General features: G+C 40.4%; 1 protein-coding gene across 1 annotated transcript in view; it reads right to left on the bottom strand.

The window, feature by feature from the left end:
- The window catches only part of LOC104268152 (netrin-4-like), a 46,865-nt gene extending 28,878 nt beyond the window's left edge, over positions 1-17,987 (bottom strand). The window contains exons 1-2 of the mRNA XM_009869414.1: positions 17,921-17,987; positions 10,622-11,163 (exon numbers count right to left, since the gene is read on the bottom strand). Coding sequence (XP_009867716.1) covers positions 10,622-11,163; positions 17,921-17,987 — 609 coding nt within the window. The remainder of the gene's footprint in view (positions 1-10,621; positions 11,164-17,920) is intronic.
- Positions 17,988-18,473: the final 486 nt, after the last annotated feature.

Genomic DNA, 18,473 nt, shown 5'->3' with positions numbered 1-18,473 from the left:
CTGTGGTCGATAGAACCATAAGCAAATGGCCCATTCTGGTTTGTCCAGGTGCCCAGCATTCCCCTTACTGATGGGTTCACAGGACAAAGACCAAGTCTCCTCTGTCCGGTTCCCCTAATCCAGAACATTCTGATCTTTTTAGGGGAAAACAGTTTTATGAACCTTCTCTCCTTTTTCCTGGTCCCCTGTGGACCAGACGGAGGTGGAGTGATTTCTCAGAGTCCTGAGCACCTGGTCACATACAGACACACACATCTTCCTCCCACCTGGTCAGTTAATCTACGACCAAGGCAGTGAACCGGATGGAATTGTTCTGCAGAGCCTGATAAGCTCAGAGATCTCAAAGCAGGGTTAAAAACTAGCTACTGGGATATTAATGGTTAAAAGTCCTGTGAAACTGTTTTAAATTGGCATAAAACAGAGGAACCAAGGGTAAAGCAGTCTGTTCAGCTAGTGGTTTTTATAAGCTCTGTTCTCATAGTTCTCTTGTTTATGGCTTCTCTAATATGTATGTTTAGTAAAAATGGTATCCCCTTTCAGGATAGCTCTCTAGAGGATACCTAACTGATCACTGGCTTCGGACCGTAAATGTTAGAGGTGCTTTGCTCCAGGACAAGACATCTGAAAAAAGGTAACCAATATGTCATTTACTTCTGCAAGATCTGCACTGGTCCTGTCAGTGACCTCCTTATACAAGGCTGGGCAAGTGGATAACGTCTCTCTGTCCCAGAGATCCCAGTTATGAACAGCTATGGATCTCCTCACAGGAGATGGAGAGGAAAGGTGAATGAGGTGAAAACCAAGAGTTTTTATTGGGTCTCTCTGAAAGAAATGACTGGATAATGGCCAAGGTGTTTCTTTTCATTGTGTCTCTCACATTATACTTTTGCTTGGTGACAATAGTCTTGCACTGAGGTACGTTAACTGCGAAGGAAATCTTGTGTGTTGTACTGCACTACTAGAAACCTATTGTGTATACAGCAGGGCAAGTTGAAAGAGATGGATTCATGTTTTAGGATCTCCAGTCAATTATCCATCTTCCTCATGCTTTAATTGGCATCCAGATAACACTGAGTTCTTTAGGCAAAAGAACAGCTGTTGGGTGCTCTGCTCTCAGCATAGGGCTATTTGTTTCACGAAGCTGTGTTGGGTTTTGGTTTTTTTCTTGACAGCTTGGAAAAAGGTTTGGTTCCCTGTGGGTTTATTGTTTTGCAAATATTTTCATTTCTGGCCTTGCATGTCTTGAGGGGACTTGCTTTGGCATTTTTTATATCCCCTTAGAACTCTGGACATTATTTGTAAGTAGAGATGTTAATAGCTTGGATGTCCCATAGGGATTGTGGCATCCTTTTAAAAAAAAAGAGTATTCCATTCCAGTTGAGGTACAAGAGTTTGCTTGTATGATTAATTCATGACATATTTCTGTCTGGAATAAGCTCAGTGACGAGACTGGATTTGTTTGTCCTTATCTCTCCCAAGGCAAGACTTGTTAAGTGTTAAAGATCTGATTTGCTTGATATAACACTAGTGAAGTCTTCTGGGAGTAGCATTTATGTGTTCTTCTAGGATTCAACAACTGCTAAGGAATTAGCCTTCTTTAACTTAGCAGAAAGCAAAGGTATTGAGAACTTACTTAAAGACATTCTGTGTCAGCAGAGTCAAGATGTGCTGTGCCAATAGAAGTCAAACAGTTTAGGTGAGCTTGCACAGAGGTAGCACAGTTTTATTTCATATTTAAATGAGTTCAGCAGCATTACTTCATATACGCATAAAACTGGAAAATGGGTTTTTCTCTCCCTTCCCTTCTGGAGGACACCTTCCTGCAATATTGGAGGCTAAAATGCTTGAGCACAAGAAAGAGTATAGTGTAATCATTTTTAATGTAATAATTTTTAATATTTAGTTGGATGCAACAGTCATGAGATCTTAACATATGTGTTGCCCTACTGTCAAGAGCAATACGTTGCAAGCTGCTACGTTTATTGATTCAAATAATTGTAGAATGGAATGAATTTTAAAAACAGATCTGACCCCTTCCAACCCAATGCATTCTATGATTCTATGATCTCACCTTACATGTCCAGAATTAGTTTTCCATAAATGCATAACTTAGCTGGGAAAAACCCAAAACACAACCAAACCACTAAACTTTTTTCTGTACTAAAAAGACATGATTATATTTTAAATTAATGTATTTGTGTTTATGGTTCCCTAAGAAAAAATTAATCCCAAATTAGGAGACAGATTAGTTTATATGGTACAGGGATGAATTTTATTTCTGTAAAAACAGAAGAGATGTCACTGTGACCAAAATACAAAGTTGGGAATGTGATAGTTTGTTCAAAGCCCCAGCACAATTTTTCAGTATAATGTTCTGCAAGGGACTTAAGCCTTACGCTGTTCTGGATTGCTGCTGAATTCAGTAGGAATAAGAGAAGTCTGCTGTATGTCCTGCTTACTTTGTTAAAAACTAAAATACTGGTATTCAAGTACTTCATGGAGTGGGATGAAGATTAATAGATTTATATCTGTAAAATTCTTTGAGAATCCCTGGAGGTGGATGTTAAATACATGTAATTTTAATAATAATAGTAAAAGATAAGAGTTTGTCTGTCTCAACCATTTTTGCATAAATGTTTAAAGATTAGATTAGAAATGGATCCAAGTATTGGTGAACTCCTAAAGTCATGAGCTGTGGGAAGAGACACTCCGTATTTTCACTGTGCTATTTGTTGCTTTTTTTTTAAGTTCACAAAGTTTGTGTTTCTCTTCTATACAGATAGATGTTTGACCTCTGTCTGCCTTTTGCAGAAAGGCAGAAATGTGATTATTTTTTCATGTCCCAGATATACCGTGCAGATTTCCATTACATTCATGTAAAAGACATGAAGAGAGTATAATGAAAAAGAAGTTCTTATAATTAAGATGCAAGCTCTGAAAAGAGCTGCCCATGATGTTCACTGGAAAGCTCTTTCTCTTCTAATTAACTCTGTCTGATATCAAGCTTTGTGGAAGCTCTGTTCTCGTTTTGCTGTAACAGCCTGCTCTGAAATCTCCCAGTCGTTTCTCTAAACATCAGTGTGCAGCTTTCATAAAAGTAGCATAAGCACAGCTGCAAAAGAAAATCTGATGGTGATTAAGCCTGCCAAGGGACGCTAGAAATCTCCTCACCTCCACTGAATTGGGGGGAAGTTGAGAGTATTCAGCACCTCTCTAGTCTCAATCCTTTGTGGAAATACATCCTAGATCCTGAGTTTCCTTTACAATTAGGAGCTGACTCTGGAGCTGGATGCTGAGTAGTGCATTCGCTCTTATCTGCATATCTGCTATCAAGCGCATATTTGTCATTCTCATTTTCAAAATCAATCAGCTGCCCCTCAAAAAGATGGTCACTACCCTGTCCTCTCCTGACGTTTCTAAGAGCAAGGAATTTTTGAGAATGCTGTAAGTGTGCAAAGCTAAAGAAGGTATCCACAGTTAGAGCCTGTTAAAGGACTGATTTTGCCGTACACAAGCTGGCACAGCTTCAGAGGGGGTGATGTTTTATCACCAGTCAAGAGATCATCTTCATTCCAGAGACAGTGTCTCAGATTTTTGATTTCTAGCCATATGTTTTGCTTCTCCATTCTTGATGCAGATAATTCTGTTTTCTTAACCTGATCTTCCAGCCAGTATTAGTCAGAAGAGACGCGGACACAACAAAGGTTCCCCCTTGCAAGCTCATAGCCTAAGGTCAAGGAGTGTGAGTCATGAATGGAGAGTAGTGCCAGTGCATGGCCTCCTACAAAAGAAGATCCTTGTGCAGAACAAGAATTTGATATTACAAATCTTCCTTAAGCTATGTTGATCATGTTGCACACAATCAGGTTAATGAGATCAGAAATGTCTATGTGCTTATACTAGGCCTGTCAGAAGGAAGCTGCAATAAAAACTCTCTTCAGCCCTAAATCCGCTTCATTAAGAGATTTTCCTGTGAGTTGATTTTGTTCTTAAAGGAATAGTAAACAGTTCTCTGGAAATTTTTCCTACTCAGTTGCAAATAGCTCCTGATTTATTTGATGGAGCCCCTTGACTAAAATGAATTCTTCCATCTTGTCACAGAGTAGTCTCTACTGGGAAGTAGTGTTTTTCCTGTTTTGACATACTCTTTGGAGCATGGGGAAAGTCTAGCTATTCTCTTAGCTATTAGAAGGCCCATTATGGAGATTCATGGAATAGTGTTTTTTAGTCAAGATCCATTGCTTTTCTGCCCTTCCAAATAATAAAACTTAGAAGCCACTATACAGTATACTAGTTTGTTAAAGAAGTAATTGTGCAATTGATCTTTTAAATTTCTCTGATCTCGATAAACTCAGCTGCTGCCAAGACAGTGGCATCTTGAATTCATTCTGGGTTATTCAAAACAGAAAGGGTCAATGTCCCTTCAGTTTGCATTTGCTTTGAGGTCATTCCAGTAATCTAGTCAGTGTGGCATTAATATTAATATTTAGGCATTGCTGCTGATATGATGATGGGGAAAGACTGCACAATCAAAGTTAGAGGCATAAAAATTTGAAGAGCCATGCAGACTTTCTCAAACAAAATGTATTCTGTAAGTTCATGTTAATAATACCTGTGTAGAAAGGCAGTATCTGTATGGAGAAGCAGTGTCTTCTGTGGAAGAGTGCAAAATCTAGACTGTTGGGCACAAAACCCTTCAGCCTGCAGACTGTATACAGGAACTGGACAAAATTCCTTCTAATCTACACAGCACCGCTTTATGTGGGGATGTGAGAGCATTTTCATGCTCCCACAAAGTGTAATGTCCTTTAGCATTGTGAGGGATGATACTTGCTTTGAAACAGCAAAGTTCTGTGATGCAGACAGCCTGCCTGGGTATTAGATTGAGAACAAGGAAACTTGTTTCACTCTGTCTGCTGAATTGTCAGGGGAAGTTAAAACAACCCATCACCATCAGTGTCAACCAAGCTGTGTTCTCATGGGAGAGGCATCCATTTCTTATAAGTGGAACCACTTATAGCTCTAGGTCTTGGCTGAAATCTTACACATGAACAGACTTAGCTAAATGTATAGTTTCTCCGTGACAGTGATGTGTGGACAACTGTAGAGCAAACAGTTAAGTGCTCTCCTGCCTGGAGTTTGAAAATTACAATGAATCTCTGAAGATTCATGGTGTTTTAGGCAAGAATTTTTTCACAGTTGAGACTTGAAAATAGAAGTCATGGCTGCAACTCCATTAAGATTTTATAAAATAAGGTGAGAAGAAAAATTCATTTGATATCTGCTCTTGTTTGTTCAGGAAATGGAGAAGCAATGCTCAAAAAACCACACTACTATGTCTTTCTGGAGGATTTATAAAGTTCCAGTGTTTCTGAAATGGTTCATTGTGAATGAGGTCAGAATAGGACTCTTGGTGCCCTCCTGAAGTTCACTTGCCAGGGATGGGAATGCTGGCCTGGTCTTGTCAGTTCAAATTCCCTTCAGAGCAAATCCTTGAGCCCCTTAATTCTTCCTCCAGGGAAGCAGGGCCTGGCAGTGCTATCTGCTTGTTTACACTGCTGGCGTTAACTGCTTCCTCTCAACTTGCCTCTGCATTCTATCTTCGCTACAGTTCAAGTTGAATGAAATGCTGAACAGACGGCCCTAGTCATAACATTCCGGCTCTTACCTTCACTGGTGACTAATCCCTCCTGGAATCCTTTCCATCTGGAAGTTGGAATAACTTGAGCATCGAGCAATTTTGAGAGGCCAGTCCTGGTGACTGCTGGACAATTCACTGCAGCGCAAGACCTTGCCTTTGCATCTTAGCTAGTAAGAATTCAACTTCGTGATGTGTGGAGCATGTTTCTTTCCAGTGACCCACTGCCATATGAGATCAGGCCTTTAAGAAGCCACTGAAGCCTCAGTGGTGACCTCTTGAATTATTAATGTTGCCATTTAATGAGGTATGTGTGTGTGTGTGCAGAGGATCCTCCTTTGTTGATTAAAAGGTTTGGCATGAATACACTAAAGGAAAAGCCTGAGAAAAAAACAGCAAGAATATGGGTCCTTGGAACAGCATCACATGCACTCCACACAGAGCCCTGTCTCTGGCCTGGTTTGGTGTCTGCATGCAAGTGCTCCCCCTTTGCCATAACTGTTGCTCAGGGGGCCCCTATATATGGAGAAAGGCAGCAGTGTCAGTGCAGGGGAAAAGGCCTTCGTTAGGGTTGACTGTGGGTTCTGTCTGAAAAACCTGGTGGCTTTTGAAGCAGACAGAACTGCATCCCATCACAACATGTCTTGATCTGGCGTTCACAGAGTGTGTTTAGAAGAGTGATTAAAAGTCTTTTAGCTACAAAGCGAGTCCACTCATCTTTGACAAAAGGCACTGCTGGGGACTTCTGTCCCTAAAGAGGTCACCACAGGATACAAAACGGAGAATGAACAGGTCTTCTGCACAAGGCACACTTAACATGTTGCCATAGAAACCAGTTACTTAATTCAGGCATACACAATTCTTCCAGCCCCCAGTGAATTCCAGTAATGGGTTTATTATATCACACTTCATTGGTGTCATCTGTCACACAGACACTAACATAAATGAACCAGTCTTTGACTCAAAACTCCCTTCCACTAGCTAGACCCAATAGGGGAAGGGTCTCCTCTTGGGTCTGGTGGTTATAAGCAGGTCAGTGTTCTACCCTGTTCTGCATGCTAATGTCTCCCTTTCATGCAAACACCATCTTCCATGGAGGAGAACATTTGTTTTCATTTCCCGGTTTTCCAGTTTATTAAAAACGTGCTCTTAATCTCTCAGATCCTTGAGTGCACGTGCTGTCAGGATGCAGGTTTAAACATTTTGATCCCTGTTTCCCCCATATGATGTTTCAACTGTAACTCACACTGATGTCCGATGCAGTGTAGTGGTAATTTCTGCTTTTGTTTGGGCCAGTTTTGATTTACATTAGCTGACCTGAAGGCTCATTTTAGGCTCTGTGATTATATAGTACAGTGTTTTTAAATTATAAAAACATGTGGATAGACAAGTAGGTTAAACATGTCTCAGTTAATGCATAAGATGACATTCAGGTGTTGCCTATAGATGCACGTACAGTAGATGAGTAGACCTTAAAAAGGTGGGCTTGGTTTTAGCTCATGATGTTATGTTAGAGGTTGGCATAATGAAGCTGATGAGCATAGCAGTAACTGTTCTCCCGTAAGAATAGTTAAGAATGTTCTCCCTTAAGAGTAGGACAAAGATTAGAAGCAATTGTTTCCCATTTAATATAGAATTTCTCATAGTGATTGAAATCAAGAGGCAAAACATAGAGTACCTAACAGCACTTGGGACTTAAGACCTACTAGTGGAGAATTTTCACTGAGCACTGTTTATAAGCGTATAAAGTTAGTTGTTGATTTTGTGGTGCTTCATATGGGGCAAATGATGTGTAAGCAAGTGACAGTGAATAAATTGCTGTTCCTCCTAGACCAGAAATCATGAACAGAGCAAATTTATTGGCAGAAGAGTTAAGATGGAGGGACTTATGATCTCAGGTAGATAGATTCTAGCTGAAGAAGTCCTCTGGATCTAAACAGGAGTAAAGGAATGCTGGAGTAAAAGAAAAAGGAAGTAATCTCCTTGCATTTCTACAGAGCTTGTTCCCCAATGTGTGACGTCCCCAATGCTGGGATGGAATGAAGGTGTGTGACTGTGGCAGAGGTAACAGATAAGGGATAATCTACAAGAGAGAAGAGATACAACTTGTCTTAATGATGCATTATGTTCTGTTGTGACATTGTCACCCAAATGTCATTTGCTTCCATTCTAGTCTCCTAAAAGTTTCTCTTCTGCCAAGTTTCCCATCGTGCTCCTAGGAGAGGAAGTCTCCTCTCAGACCTGCATTCTCAGTTCTGGAAGCCAGTTGACCTGAAGTCTTGTTTCATGATGTGTCCCACATGGCTTTTAAAACTGAGTGTTCTTAGTAAGCTATCTCTTTTTTTTGATTCCTTTTGTGCCCTGTTAAAAAGGGATTTGTGCTTCTTCTCCAAGCAAATAGGGGAACACCCAGGAAAAACCTGAGTGTTATGCAGTGGAAATGACTTCAACTCCCTCAGCAGATAAAACTGGCATTTATCTCAGAGCATTAATTACCATTTAAGTTGGAACAGCTTTGATCATTTCAGAAATGTTGTCAGCTTGTGATGTGAGCTCCTCAGAAAGCCAAAGCTTAGCCAGAATCAGTAATGGGATGGGTCAGAGTGAAGGGGAAGAAGTAGCAGAGAGCACTGCAGAGGGAAGTGGTGAGAGTTCAAGCAGCTCCAAGTCAGTTGTAAGTAAGTCAGTGCTTAAGAGGATACCCTGGTGACATTTCTGACATCTTTAGTATAAGGTGTAAAACTGCAGTTCTGAAATGCATAGACAAAGCTCCTGTGAGACTTGTAGTAAGGGTAGCAATGTTACTCAGGCAAAGCTGATCAGGTGTCACTTTAAATAAGTACACTCTGCCTTCTTTAATAACAAAAGAATCTGCTGTGTCATACTGCTGACCTGGAAAGCCTGATGCTTTTGCACCCTTACCATGGTGGCATTTCATGGATTGATGAAGAGATCTCTGTAAAGTCTGTGCAGAACTTCAGAATCCTTTTGGATTAACATGCTATGAAACAGTATTTGTCTTGTTCTCTGCTAAGTTGCCATACAGGTTCCTGTGTGCTGCTTTAAAGCTCCAGCTCTCTGTCCCATGGAGGAAATGACCTCTGTTTGTATTCAATTCATGTAACAGTCCATGAAAGTATTTGGGATGTGCAAGGGTACAACTTGTAAATATGATTGTTCTTGCAATTGCTATTGCTATCACTATTAACTATTGTTTTCTAATTTCTCCTACTACAGCGTGAGTTGATTAAGTATACACATACTCATTTCAGTATAGTTGCTGCCCAAGTTGATAGAATCATTTTCACACTTGTAATCACAAAGGCTTGTGTTGGATGAATGTTTTATTATTTGATTTTCTGCCATCCACTTCTCAGATTTGTTGTAGCAGCAACACATGGTCTTAATGATATTCCCCAAGGTTAAGTAAGCACAAAAGCCCACAGAGAGCAAGGTGACAGGGCATATGTACTAGAGAAGGAAGAGTTGTTTGATTTGCATTTAAGGCCAAGGCATTTGCTTCAGATCCTGTATTCTGTTCCTTATTCAACCAGAATTGTCCTGTTTTACCACAAAATATTTCACCTTCCTGTTCTGCTCTTTTCCCATCTGTGAAACGGCGACAGGACACTTCCATGTGTGCTGAAGATCATTAAATGGATCTTGCAGAGTACTTCCAGATTTTTGATTGGAAGGCACACGAGAATGGAAAATTGTATTATTTGCCTAGATTCTGAATTGACGTGGCAAATTGTAATCTCTCTACAGAAGACATTTGAATATATTAAATGTATCATAATAACTGATCAACAGAATTACTACTCCAAGAACAAGACAATTTAGTAGTCAGATGGTCTGCTCCAGATTTCTAATATGCAGAGATGTTTCCCATCCTGTTACACAAAGATCAACTCAGTCTCTCCTTACTGCTGTTTCCATCTCAGATATGTAATATACTAGTTTCTTTCTGCTCAAGAGCATTTTGAAGTGCACTACTGAAACCACAGTGTTTTTTGAAGCCTGTCTGGACCATTCACCTCGCACCTGAGCTTAATTTGCAGCAAAGTATTACAGCCAAACCTGCATGATCACTTCCAGGCAGGGAAACCAAGAGGACTGTGACTTCTCCAAGGAAGAGAGAAGTAAAAGGGCTCCAGCCTCTGTTGTGACTTTAGGAATGTCTTATAATCTCCCTTTGTGCCTCTGTCTCCTCTATAAAATGATACCAATGATATTTACCCATCTTAACTGTTTCAAGATTGATGAATGAAAATGGTTATAACTAAATTAACTATCTCATAACTAAACAGTTGTTAATGCTCTTATTAGTGGAATTTATCAGAGCAATTGTAAATTTATTTTAAAAGAAAGCCTTCTGCATATGTTTAATAGGACAGAATAGCACAGAATAGTAAGAGAGGGCCTTTTCCCACAGTTGAATAGTGAAACCTGTCTGCTCACCGCCACTTCTTGTTTCTAAACAGTTTCATTTCTGGAGCCAGTGGCTTGATGCAATCAGCACTGCCAGTCCAAGCAAGAAAGGTTACATTAAACTTAGGAGAAGAATGTGTTTAAAAATCATGCAATCATCTAGCACTTTTTATATGGAGAAGAAAAAGAAAGACTGTGCAGTTCATGTCATCCTAAAGTAGGAAAACAATTTGGATAAGTCAGACTATACAAATGTGTTTTGCCCTACATCTATATTGTTGGAATTCTAGTTCAGTTATTGGCATCTGCAACGTAAAATTAGGCAAGATTAATCCTATCCTGCACAACCCTCATGAAATAATTTTGTTAAAGCATTTCCTTTCCTTTAACTGACATATAATTTCTCTTCTCTCCCCTTTTCTTTTCTTAACACAAAGCCTTTGGGGATGGGCTACCTTTCTTAATTTATGTGCACAGTAACTCTTTGAGCACATACTTGCTGATTTTCAGCCAGTCTTCAGCTGTTCAGCATTAAACTTAGTTATTGCTTACCTCTCCTCTGGTGCAGGGCGCTGCATCTGAATACCTGGAAGTGCACATGGAGCCCTCCTCAATGAGATCATCCTGGAGCCCAAAAGTCGCTGTACAGTTGACAGAGAAATACTTGTAGGGCCTCCAAGTCTGCCCGTAGTCCTGGGATCTTTCCAACACCATCGCAGCTGGGCGAGGTGACTTGAACACAACAATGACATGGGTCAGGTAGAATTCTGTTTCAAAGTCCAGTCTGATTTCTTCCCTGTGTACCCCTTGGGCAGACTGCCACCAGGAGACGGGGTTTGCAAAGAAATCGTCTGTCATGTCGGCAGGGAGATGGGAGTTATCAGGCTGGTTGGCATTGCATTTGGTGCAGCGAGGCTGCCCACAGCCATGGGGGACCTGATGGAGGAGGTTCTGGTCTGGGAAGAAGCAGTACAGTTCTGTACTGTTCTGGCCACACGTGCTGAGAGTGACCGGTGTCCTCCCTCTTGCAAGGTTGCCCACCGGAGGGTTGCAAGAACGGCCATTGCAGCGGAAGGCTCGTAGCCTTGTGGGGTCTGAAAAACAGGCAAAAAACCACGGCTAAGTAGAATTTCTCAAATAATTCCTAGGCTGTGACACAATGTGATGATGCAAATGTTTGGAGTCCTGCTTCATCCTTCACAAAAAGTTTCGAGGGAGTTTCTCAATAAATCTAGTCCTTGTTTTGGGTGCCTAACTCAGAAACTGAGATCTTTAGAAAACTCATGCTTAAGGAACTTAACTTTGGTTTCCGTTGAAAATGCATTTGTGTCAGTCTGTTGAATTTCATGCTTAACCACATAAATCTTGGTTTTTCTTACTTTCACTCTAGGGAAGCTCTTTATCTGAGGACTGAATCTATTCAATACATTTATTTACATTGTTATCACAGAACAAAGTTAAACTACTATACATTATAGAAACGTTAAGAAAAGAGATGATTCCTGCCTAGCTAATTACAGACATTAATTACACATGCAAACACGTAAAGAAAGCATGTATTTCTGTAGTCCTACAGTTATGCATTACTGGCATAATTCTGAGCTTGGTTGAGCTTCTTCTACTCCTATTGAGATCAGCTGGAGTTGTTAATACGTAGCAGAACTGAAAATCAAGTCTCTCTTTTATTTAAATACTGTGACATGGAGATAGGTGACTATATTCTGCTTGCCAAGTTTGCAAATACAGACAAAAGTTTTGACATCTTCAGTGTATGTATCTACTTACGTCTAAATTAAGAAAAGGTAGGGATAACTATGAAGTCTTTGTATTTTTCAGAAATCAGTAGTGCCTTTTAACAAAGGAATTAAAAGTCAGTCCCAAAACCTTATTACCACACTGGAGAAAACCTCCTTTCTAATGACATACCATCTCTTCTTTGCAACTTAACAGTCTAGAAGGAGTTAAAGACTGACCCTGCAGGGTCATAAATTTAATCCAAGAGGTCACAAGTCAGATGACTGGATGTAAGTCCTACAGGAAATGACCCTTGCAGTGAAACATAGGATGACCGTAAACCGTAGGTAATCTAGGAAGAGTTCAAAGGTCAGCTATTAGTTCAACATTCTAGGTCAAATTTTAAAATCCCTACTTGGTTTACATTCAGCCCTTCCTCAGGTAAAATTCTTTTTAAAATCAAGTTGGGTCAAATAAAATACTCTTTAATTCAGCCTTATAAAAATATTCAAATTGTAAGGGTGGTTGGATGAAACTGATGTCCCTCTCTCCAAAAGAAATGTTTAAGGTGAAAAAATGTGTCCAGCGTTCACAGTTTTGCCTTTGAGTTGCTTCTGTCTTTAGTTCCTTATTGACATTTCTGCACAGGCCTGAAGAGAAGGGTCAGAGATGGGCATTGTTTTGGAAAACACCTCAAAAGCACATTTTGCTTCCCAGGATTAAGACACAAACGGAAGTTGCTGTGTGTCCACTGAATCCCATTGACCAATGGTGTGTGCCATTTTAGCTTACATACAGCATAAGGTAGTCTTAAACTGCAGATAGCAAGGAAGTAGATCATCCAAAAATGCTCTTGACTACTTTAAGAAACAGTTGGAAGCTGCCTTGAAAGGAATTTGGACTTACAGACATTGGAAGCAGCAGCCTCAAGGAAAGAGAGGGTGTCCGGAGACACAGTAGGTTTCCTCCTAGTGGAGGTTTTCTTCCACCAGAGGTTGGATTAGTCTAACCAAGATATTTTTTTAATATCCCAGTGAAGTCCTAAGAGACTGACAGAGCTTAGAGGGTGGCAGTTCCTGAATTACATGTGCACCTAATAGCCCTTGGATCAAAGGAATGAAAGCTCTCTTCAGTCCTGCCACCACTCCCTGTGCCAGAGGTGAATTTTTCTGAGAGAGGAGGAGTTGCAGAAGTCAGCTGGAGAAGAAAGGAGAGAAAATGGGGATGTTTGGCTCTACCAGTTCTGTTCTTTGCTCCCCAACTTCAACTGAGCAGGTGATTCTTAGCACTACTGGAGATCCTCCACCAAGCCCTCACACCCTCCTGACTGCTTGATGACCATTTCAGTGTTTTTTCTTTGTGATTATGAACTTCTTACTCCATCTGAGCCTAGCAGAGTTACAGGGGAACACCAGAAGCTTCAGAGATTTTATCTGGGAAGATCCTTGCAATTTCTCTCAGTCTTTTTGTCCCAAGAAAAGACTTGAGTTTCCACAAAGGTTTTTTAAAACTTTGTTATTTTCGCAGAGCATCTGAAATGCCAGATTTTTGTCTACTCTGGAGGTTGAATTTCACTAAGTCACGCAGAATTCTTGAAATAAAGATAAATCTATCCTTGCAGGTCAGCAAAAATATAAAAAGCCACAACTGTATTCTTCAAGAATGTCTTTCCAAGTGGCATTTGGATTTATGCTCATGTCCAAGCTGCTTGGTCAACATTGCTGGAAATAAGGAAAGCGCAGCAATTCCTGTACTTAAAGTAGATTGGATATTGACTTATTTTACTCAGTGCTGCAGAAAGATGTCATCTTTGCCTCCAGAGATTTTAAGTGGGACTGGTCTTACAACTGAGCTTTGAATAATCGTCTAAGAGTCACATTACTTAGTTTTGATTAAGAATGAGTCCATGTTACATATGCTGTTGGGTTATGGATAAATTTACCATGTAATTAAAAGAAAGTCCATCTCTGTTGATGCATCACACTACAGAAGCTTTCATGTAGTAAATGGGATGCTGAAGTTCTAAATTTAAGGAATTATATAGAGGAAGCTTTGCAGATAACAAGATCAGAAAGTGAAAAAAAAGAAACACTTTTTAAATGGAATGGCTGCTTTTTATATTTCCCATAAATGGGCTGTTAGCCTTGTATTGATTTTTTTCAGCTGTTTTTATCTGAACCTGGAAAAGGAAGAAAAACATGGTTTTTCTTCTGAACACAAGAAGGTTTATCTGCTCTGCTCGCTAATGTAGCACATCAACAGTTCCTGTCTGAACTGCTGTGTCATTAGGAAAATGGAAGAAGAACAAAGTGCAAATTAGCAGAAGGCAGTTTGAGAGGAGAGTGTTCAGAAACCAAAATCTGCAGTCGATTAAAAGCTTTGCCTTTAAAGAAATCAATTGGCAGAACATTGCTTGGCCACAAGGATAGCGCAGCCTGTCCATCACTCACTGATTTTGCAGAAACAACCTGAAATGTTGAATCTGGACAGTGAGGGGGCACCGCTGCAGAAGACAAACAGCAGCCAGGCGAACAAACAACTTACCCCAACTGCCAGGAGGACTCACTGAATAATTCATAAAGAACTAAACAGTTTGTGCATGGGCACTGCATGTTATTATGAAGCTGATTAGCTTTTACTCCATGGAGGATGGCTTGGCTCCATAAATGGTCCGATTAATTTATTTGTTTGTTTTCTGGTCCTTCAGAGCTGTGCCACAAAGTGGCAGGTCAGTGTTACAACAATGGTGTTATCTAATGATTAGGGAATCATACAGTTCACCTGAGGTCATACTGTTGCTGTTCTTGGGGCACCATTTCAAACAGACATCTCCTACTTCAGAGCCTTGTAATGCAACAGAACATTGTAGACCTCAACTAAAAACAGGTTCTTGTGTATATTTAGGGTTTTTTTCACTCTCCATTTGATACCTGATGGAAGAATGGTCCATATGGCATGTCAGGCAAAGTCTGCTGTTGTGACTAGAAAGATACCTAGTATATTCTCAGCTATTTAAATGGAAATTTTTATTTCTTTTCCATATGCAAATTTATGATTTTGTGTATTCAAATCCCCCACAGTGAGTCTCCACTCAAGAGAACAAATTTCATAGTTCTGAGCAACATGTAAACACTAAAACTTTTGGGTGTCTTCTGCTATGTTTTGATGGAACAGCATGTCCAACATGGATTTCACTAGTTTTATATCTGTTTAACTTTTTTCTTAATAACTAAAACCTTTCAAATGTTCTTTTAAAGCTAACCACCCTGAGAACACAAGTTGCTCAAATTTTTATTAATCAGATGTAGAACTTTAATGCTGATTACAACAGAAGTGCTATACAACCCTTTAGTTTGTCTGGGGCCAACACGCAATAAGTTTGGCAAATCTTCATCCGTTTATGAGTAGTCCGATGTATTTCTGCATTAAAATCGCCCTCATAACTGGAGCTAATGAGCCAGCCTTCGTAAATACCCCAATAGTGAAGTTCTGAATATGCTAGAAACGAAGCTGCCTCCATGACCTGAGGCACAGAGAGAAGGAGAATAAAATCTCAGGTCTGGACAGTATTCCGCTGTGGCCGGTTATATTCTGTCTGCCACATCCCTTCTGCAACAAGGGTGAGCTCCGACACCTACAGCTTCATTCGCAGGTGAGCTGAGTAACCCCAGATCAGAGGAAACCAAACCCTGCTGATAATTGGGTCCCGCAACTGATTTGAGGCTTGGTGCTAGAAATGGCCATTTTTGACCACACCACGCCCCCTTTTGGAGGGCTGCCATGGGGAGCAGAGCTGGCCCAGGCACTGCTCCCGGGGTCCTGCTCGCCTGGAGGGTCCAGGGCTGGCTGGAGGTAAAGCAGGAGCCCAAGCTGTTGTCAGTCCCATCAATTGTCCCAACTTGCAAGAGTTTTCAGATGACTGCAGAGTTTATTTGAGGGGAAGAGCAAACCTGCAGAAGACTAGAGGAAGGATCACACAAGTGTCACATCTCACAGTAGAAAACATAGGTGCCTCCTTCAGCCTAACCACAAAGATTTCCTTTATTTTTTTTTTTAATTTTCCCTTTGTATTATATTTAAAGAGCTACGGAGCTAGTCTTGACAATCCTGTCTGTCTTCTCTGCACAGAGGTGGCAGAAGGCAAATATTGCACTGCCCAGAAATATTGTACTCCATGTAGTCCTTACACAACTGCCCCATCAATTTGTTTCACTTCTGACCAGGAGGGGCCAACTATAGGGCTGAAAAGGGAGTTTACTGTATAGGCTAATAAAGTGTGTCAGAAACATACTTCCCTGGACAGCCCTCTGCTCAGGAAAAGATTGAGACTTCCAAATCATTTTTCACAGACTGTCTAAACACTGCCTGAACTAACCTTCGTCTGAATTGTACTGACCCTGCCTGTAGCAGGACCTGTAAAGATTCAAAAAGAAATAAATATTAATAATAAACAGGTAATCCTTGCGCTTTCACAGGCTGATGGTTTGTGTAGCTTTTGACTAAGGAGTGTATTTAAAGTGACATTGAATCCTTAGCATCATCACCTTCAACGCCCAATTATTTTGCTGTTTTGCTGTCATTCCCTGTGTCCCACACCTTTATTCTGAGTGTGGTTAGCTCTGTACCAAGCACACTTCCTCCCCGCAAATTCACTTTCTGAGCAGTCACCTGTGGGCTGTGTGATGAATCTTTGGAGATTCACTTTCGCTTTGTGAGTTGCATGCAGAGCAAATTTAGGCTAGTTTATAACGGGCTGCTTTCTGCAGTAGTATCAGGAACTTGACAAGACATCTCTGTAACCTTTCTGTGCTGTGTCAACATATGTATCCTATAGGGATGGCCCTCGCCTGGGAAACTAGTGAATGCCCAAGATAAGACACTGAGAGGACTAAGCTACTGTGTTATTCCTCCACTCCTTCCCTGTGCTGTTATGATAGACAGCCTTTTTCTCAAGTGAGTCACTGGATAATATGACAGGATTGTAAATTTATGAGCTGTTTTCAGTTTTTAAGAAAATATATCTTGCGGTTATGGAAATCTAATGTCTATGTTACCAAAAGCATTCTAGCTAGGGAGTAATCTGAGCTGAAGCCACCTGATCTGCCTTTGACTTTACTGGAGCTTACGGGGTAGCTGAACACTTCAATTGCTTTCAAATCACTGCATGAAGAGTGTTGTTCCTGTCCTAATACTCTGAGCACACAGGTGAAATTCAAACCACTGATATGTTTCCCTGTACAGAGAGATCCCAAGCCAGTTTCTCAAAGGAAAATTCACCAAGGATGTTATTTTATCAGTAATTATTTTTATTTTTCTGACCTGATCTTTGTAGTTCATCCCTTTTAAACTTAAAGATGTGTTAAACCACTGCAGAAAGAAAAAAAAATGCTTTCTCTCCTTTCCTTTAAGGAATTTGTCTCCATCATAATCCAGGCATTTTTAGGACCCTATGTAAATACCATTACAGCTGTATTATTCCTGTATATACTTATTTGTACACCCACATATACACACAGAACTAATCAACTTCTCTTTCTGCCCTAATCATTTTTTTCTCTAATGCTAACTTAGTCTTGTCCACTGCATCTTAACTGTTAAGTCAGGGAATACACTGAATGAGTGGACTGATAGTAATTCCTAAACAGCATCACTGACTTTTAGCGATGCAAATTGAAGTTAACAGAGAATAATTCAGATTTCTACAGTGATGCTGCCCAAGGATGTTGTCATTTCACTCATGTCCTGCCTAGGAAAGCAGTGTTTCATCCTCAAAACAAATATCCAGCCTAACTCAATCCATCTATCTCTTTCTTTCCCTCTTACTTTTCTTCCATTCACAAAAATAATAAACTTTTTTTATTTTAAGGATGTATGAAACTGTACATCCTATGACAAGTCTTTGAGAGGAGGCTGATCTATAAAGCTCTGTACTGCAGGGAATAAGAAGCAGTTCTATATATTGACTAACCCAGATTCCTTACAAAAATCCCATCTAAAATAAAGATTTTGACATGTCAGGGTTTTTTAAACAAATAGACCTAATTTCTATCCCCCTTCTCCTTGCTAAACTTAGGATAAATTGTTTCATGAATGACAATATTGATTTGTTTTGCTTACCTGCTTCCCCACGGCCAGAAATAAAATATTCCAAGAACACAATCAGTATGATGCCTTTATGTTGCATGGCTGTCAGTAAAATATCTGTCCTCAGAGAAGCATAAAAAAAAAAAAAGCTGCAGTAATCTACAGGTTTGGTGCTTGCATATCTTTTCTGTATTTTCTTTCTTTCTTTCTGCTCACCTTCCTCTCAGTGTCGAGGTCAAGACTGTCGTCTCATTCTTCTTATTCTCGTTTGGGTCCAGAGGTGCTGTGGTTTTTTTGGTGGCTTTTTTTTTTTTCAGGACTCAGATGCCTTCTGGGTGTCACCCGTACATTGCTTCCAATAAATAAATAAATAACAAGGATTTGCCGTGTCTTTACCCCTCTCCATGCAGCGGGCCGGGGACATTCACATCCGCGATGCAGCTCCTGGAACGCACCATCGGTTCGGTCCGGTCCGGTCCTTTGGATGCTATTTCGAAACTTTCATTTGTGCTCCTTGGTTTTGGTGGAGCTTCGTTTTGGCTTTGCCTGGGTTCACCCCTGGCAGCCTTCCCTCCCCGCCCTCCCT

The sequence above is a fragment of the Apaloderma vittatum genome, unplaced genomic scaffold (genome assembly GCF_000703405.1).
Source record: "Apaloderma vittatum isolate BGI_N311 unplaced genomic scaffold, ASM70340v1 scaffold39485, whole genome shotgun sequence".
Taxonomy (NCBI): domain Eukaryota; kingdom Metazoa; phylum Chordata; class Aves; order Trogoniformes; family Trogonidae; genus Apaloderma; species Apaloderma vittatum.
Note: the sequence above shows the minus strand (reverse complement) of the source record. Positions and strands in the feature narration are given on the sequence as shown.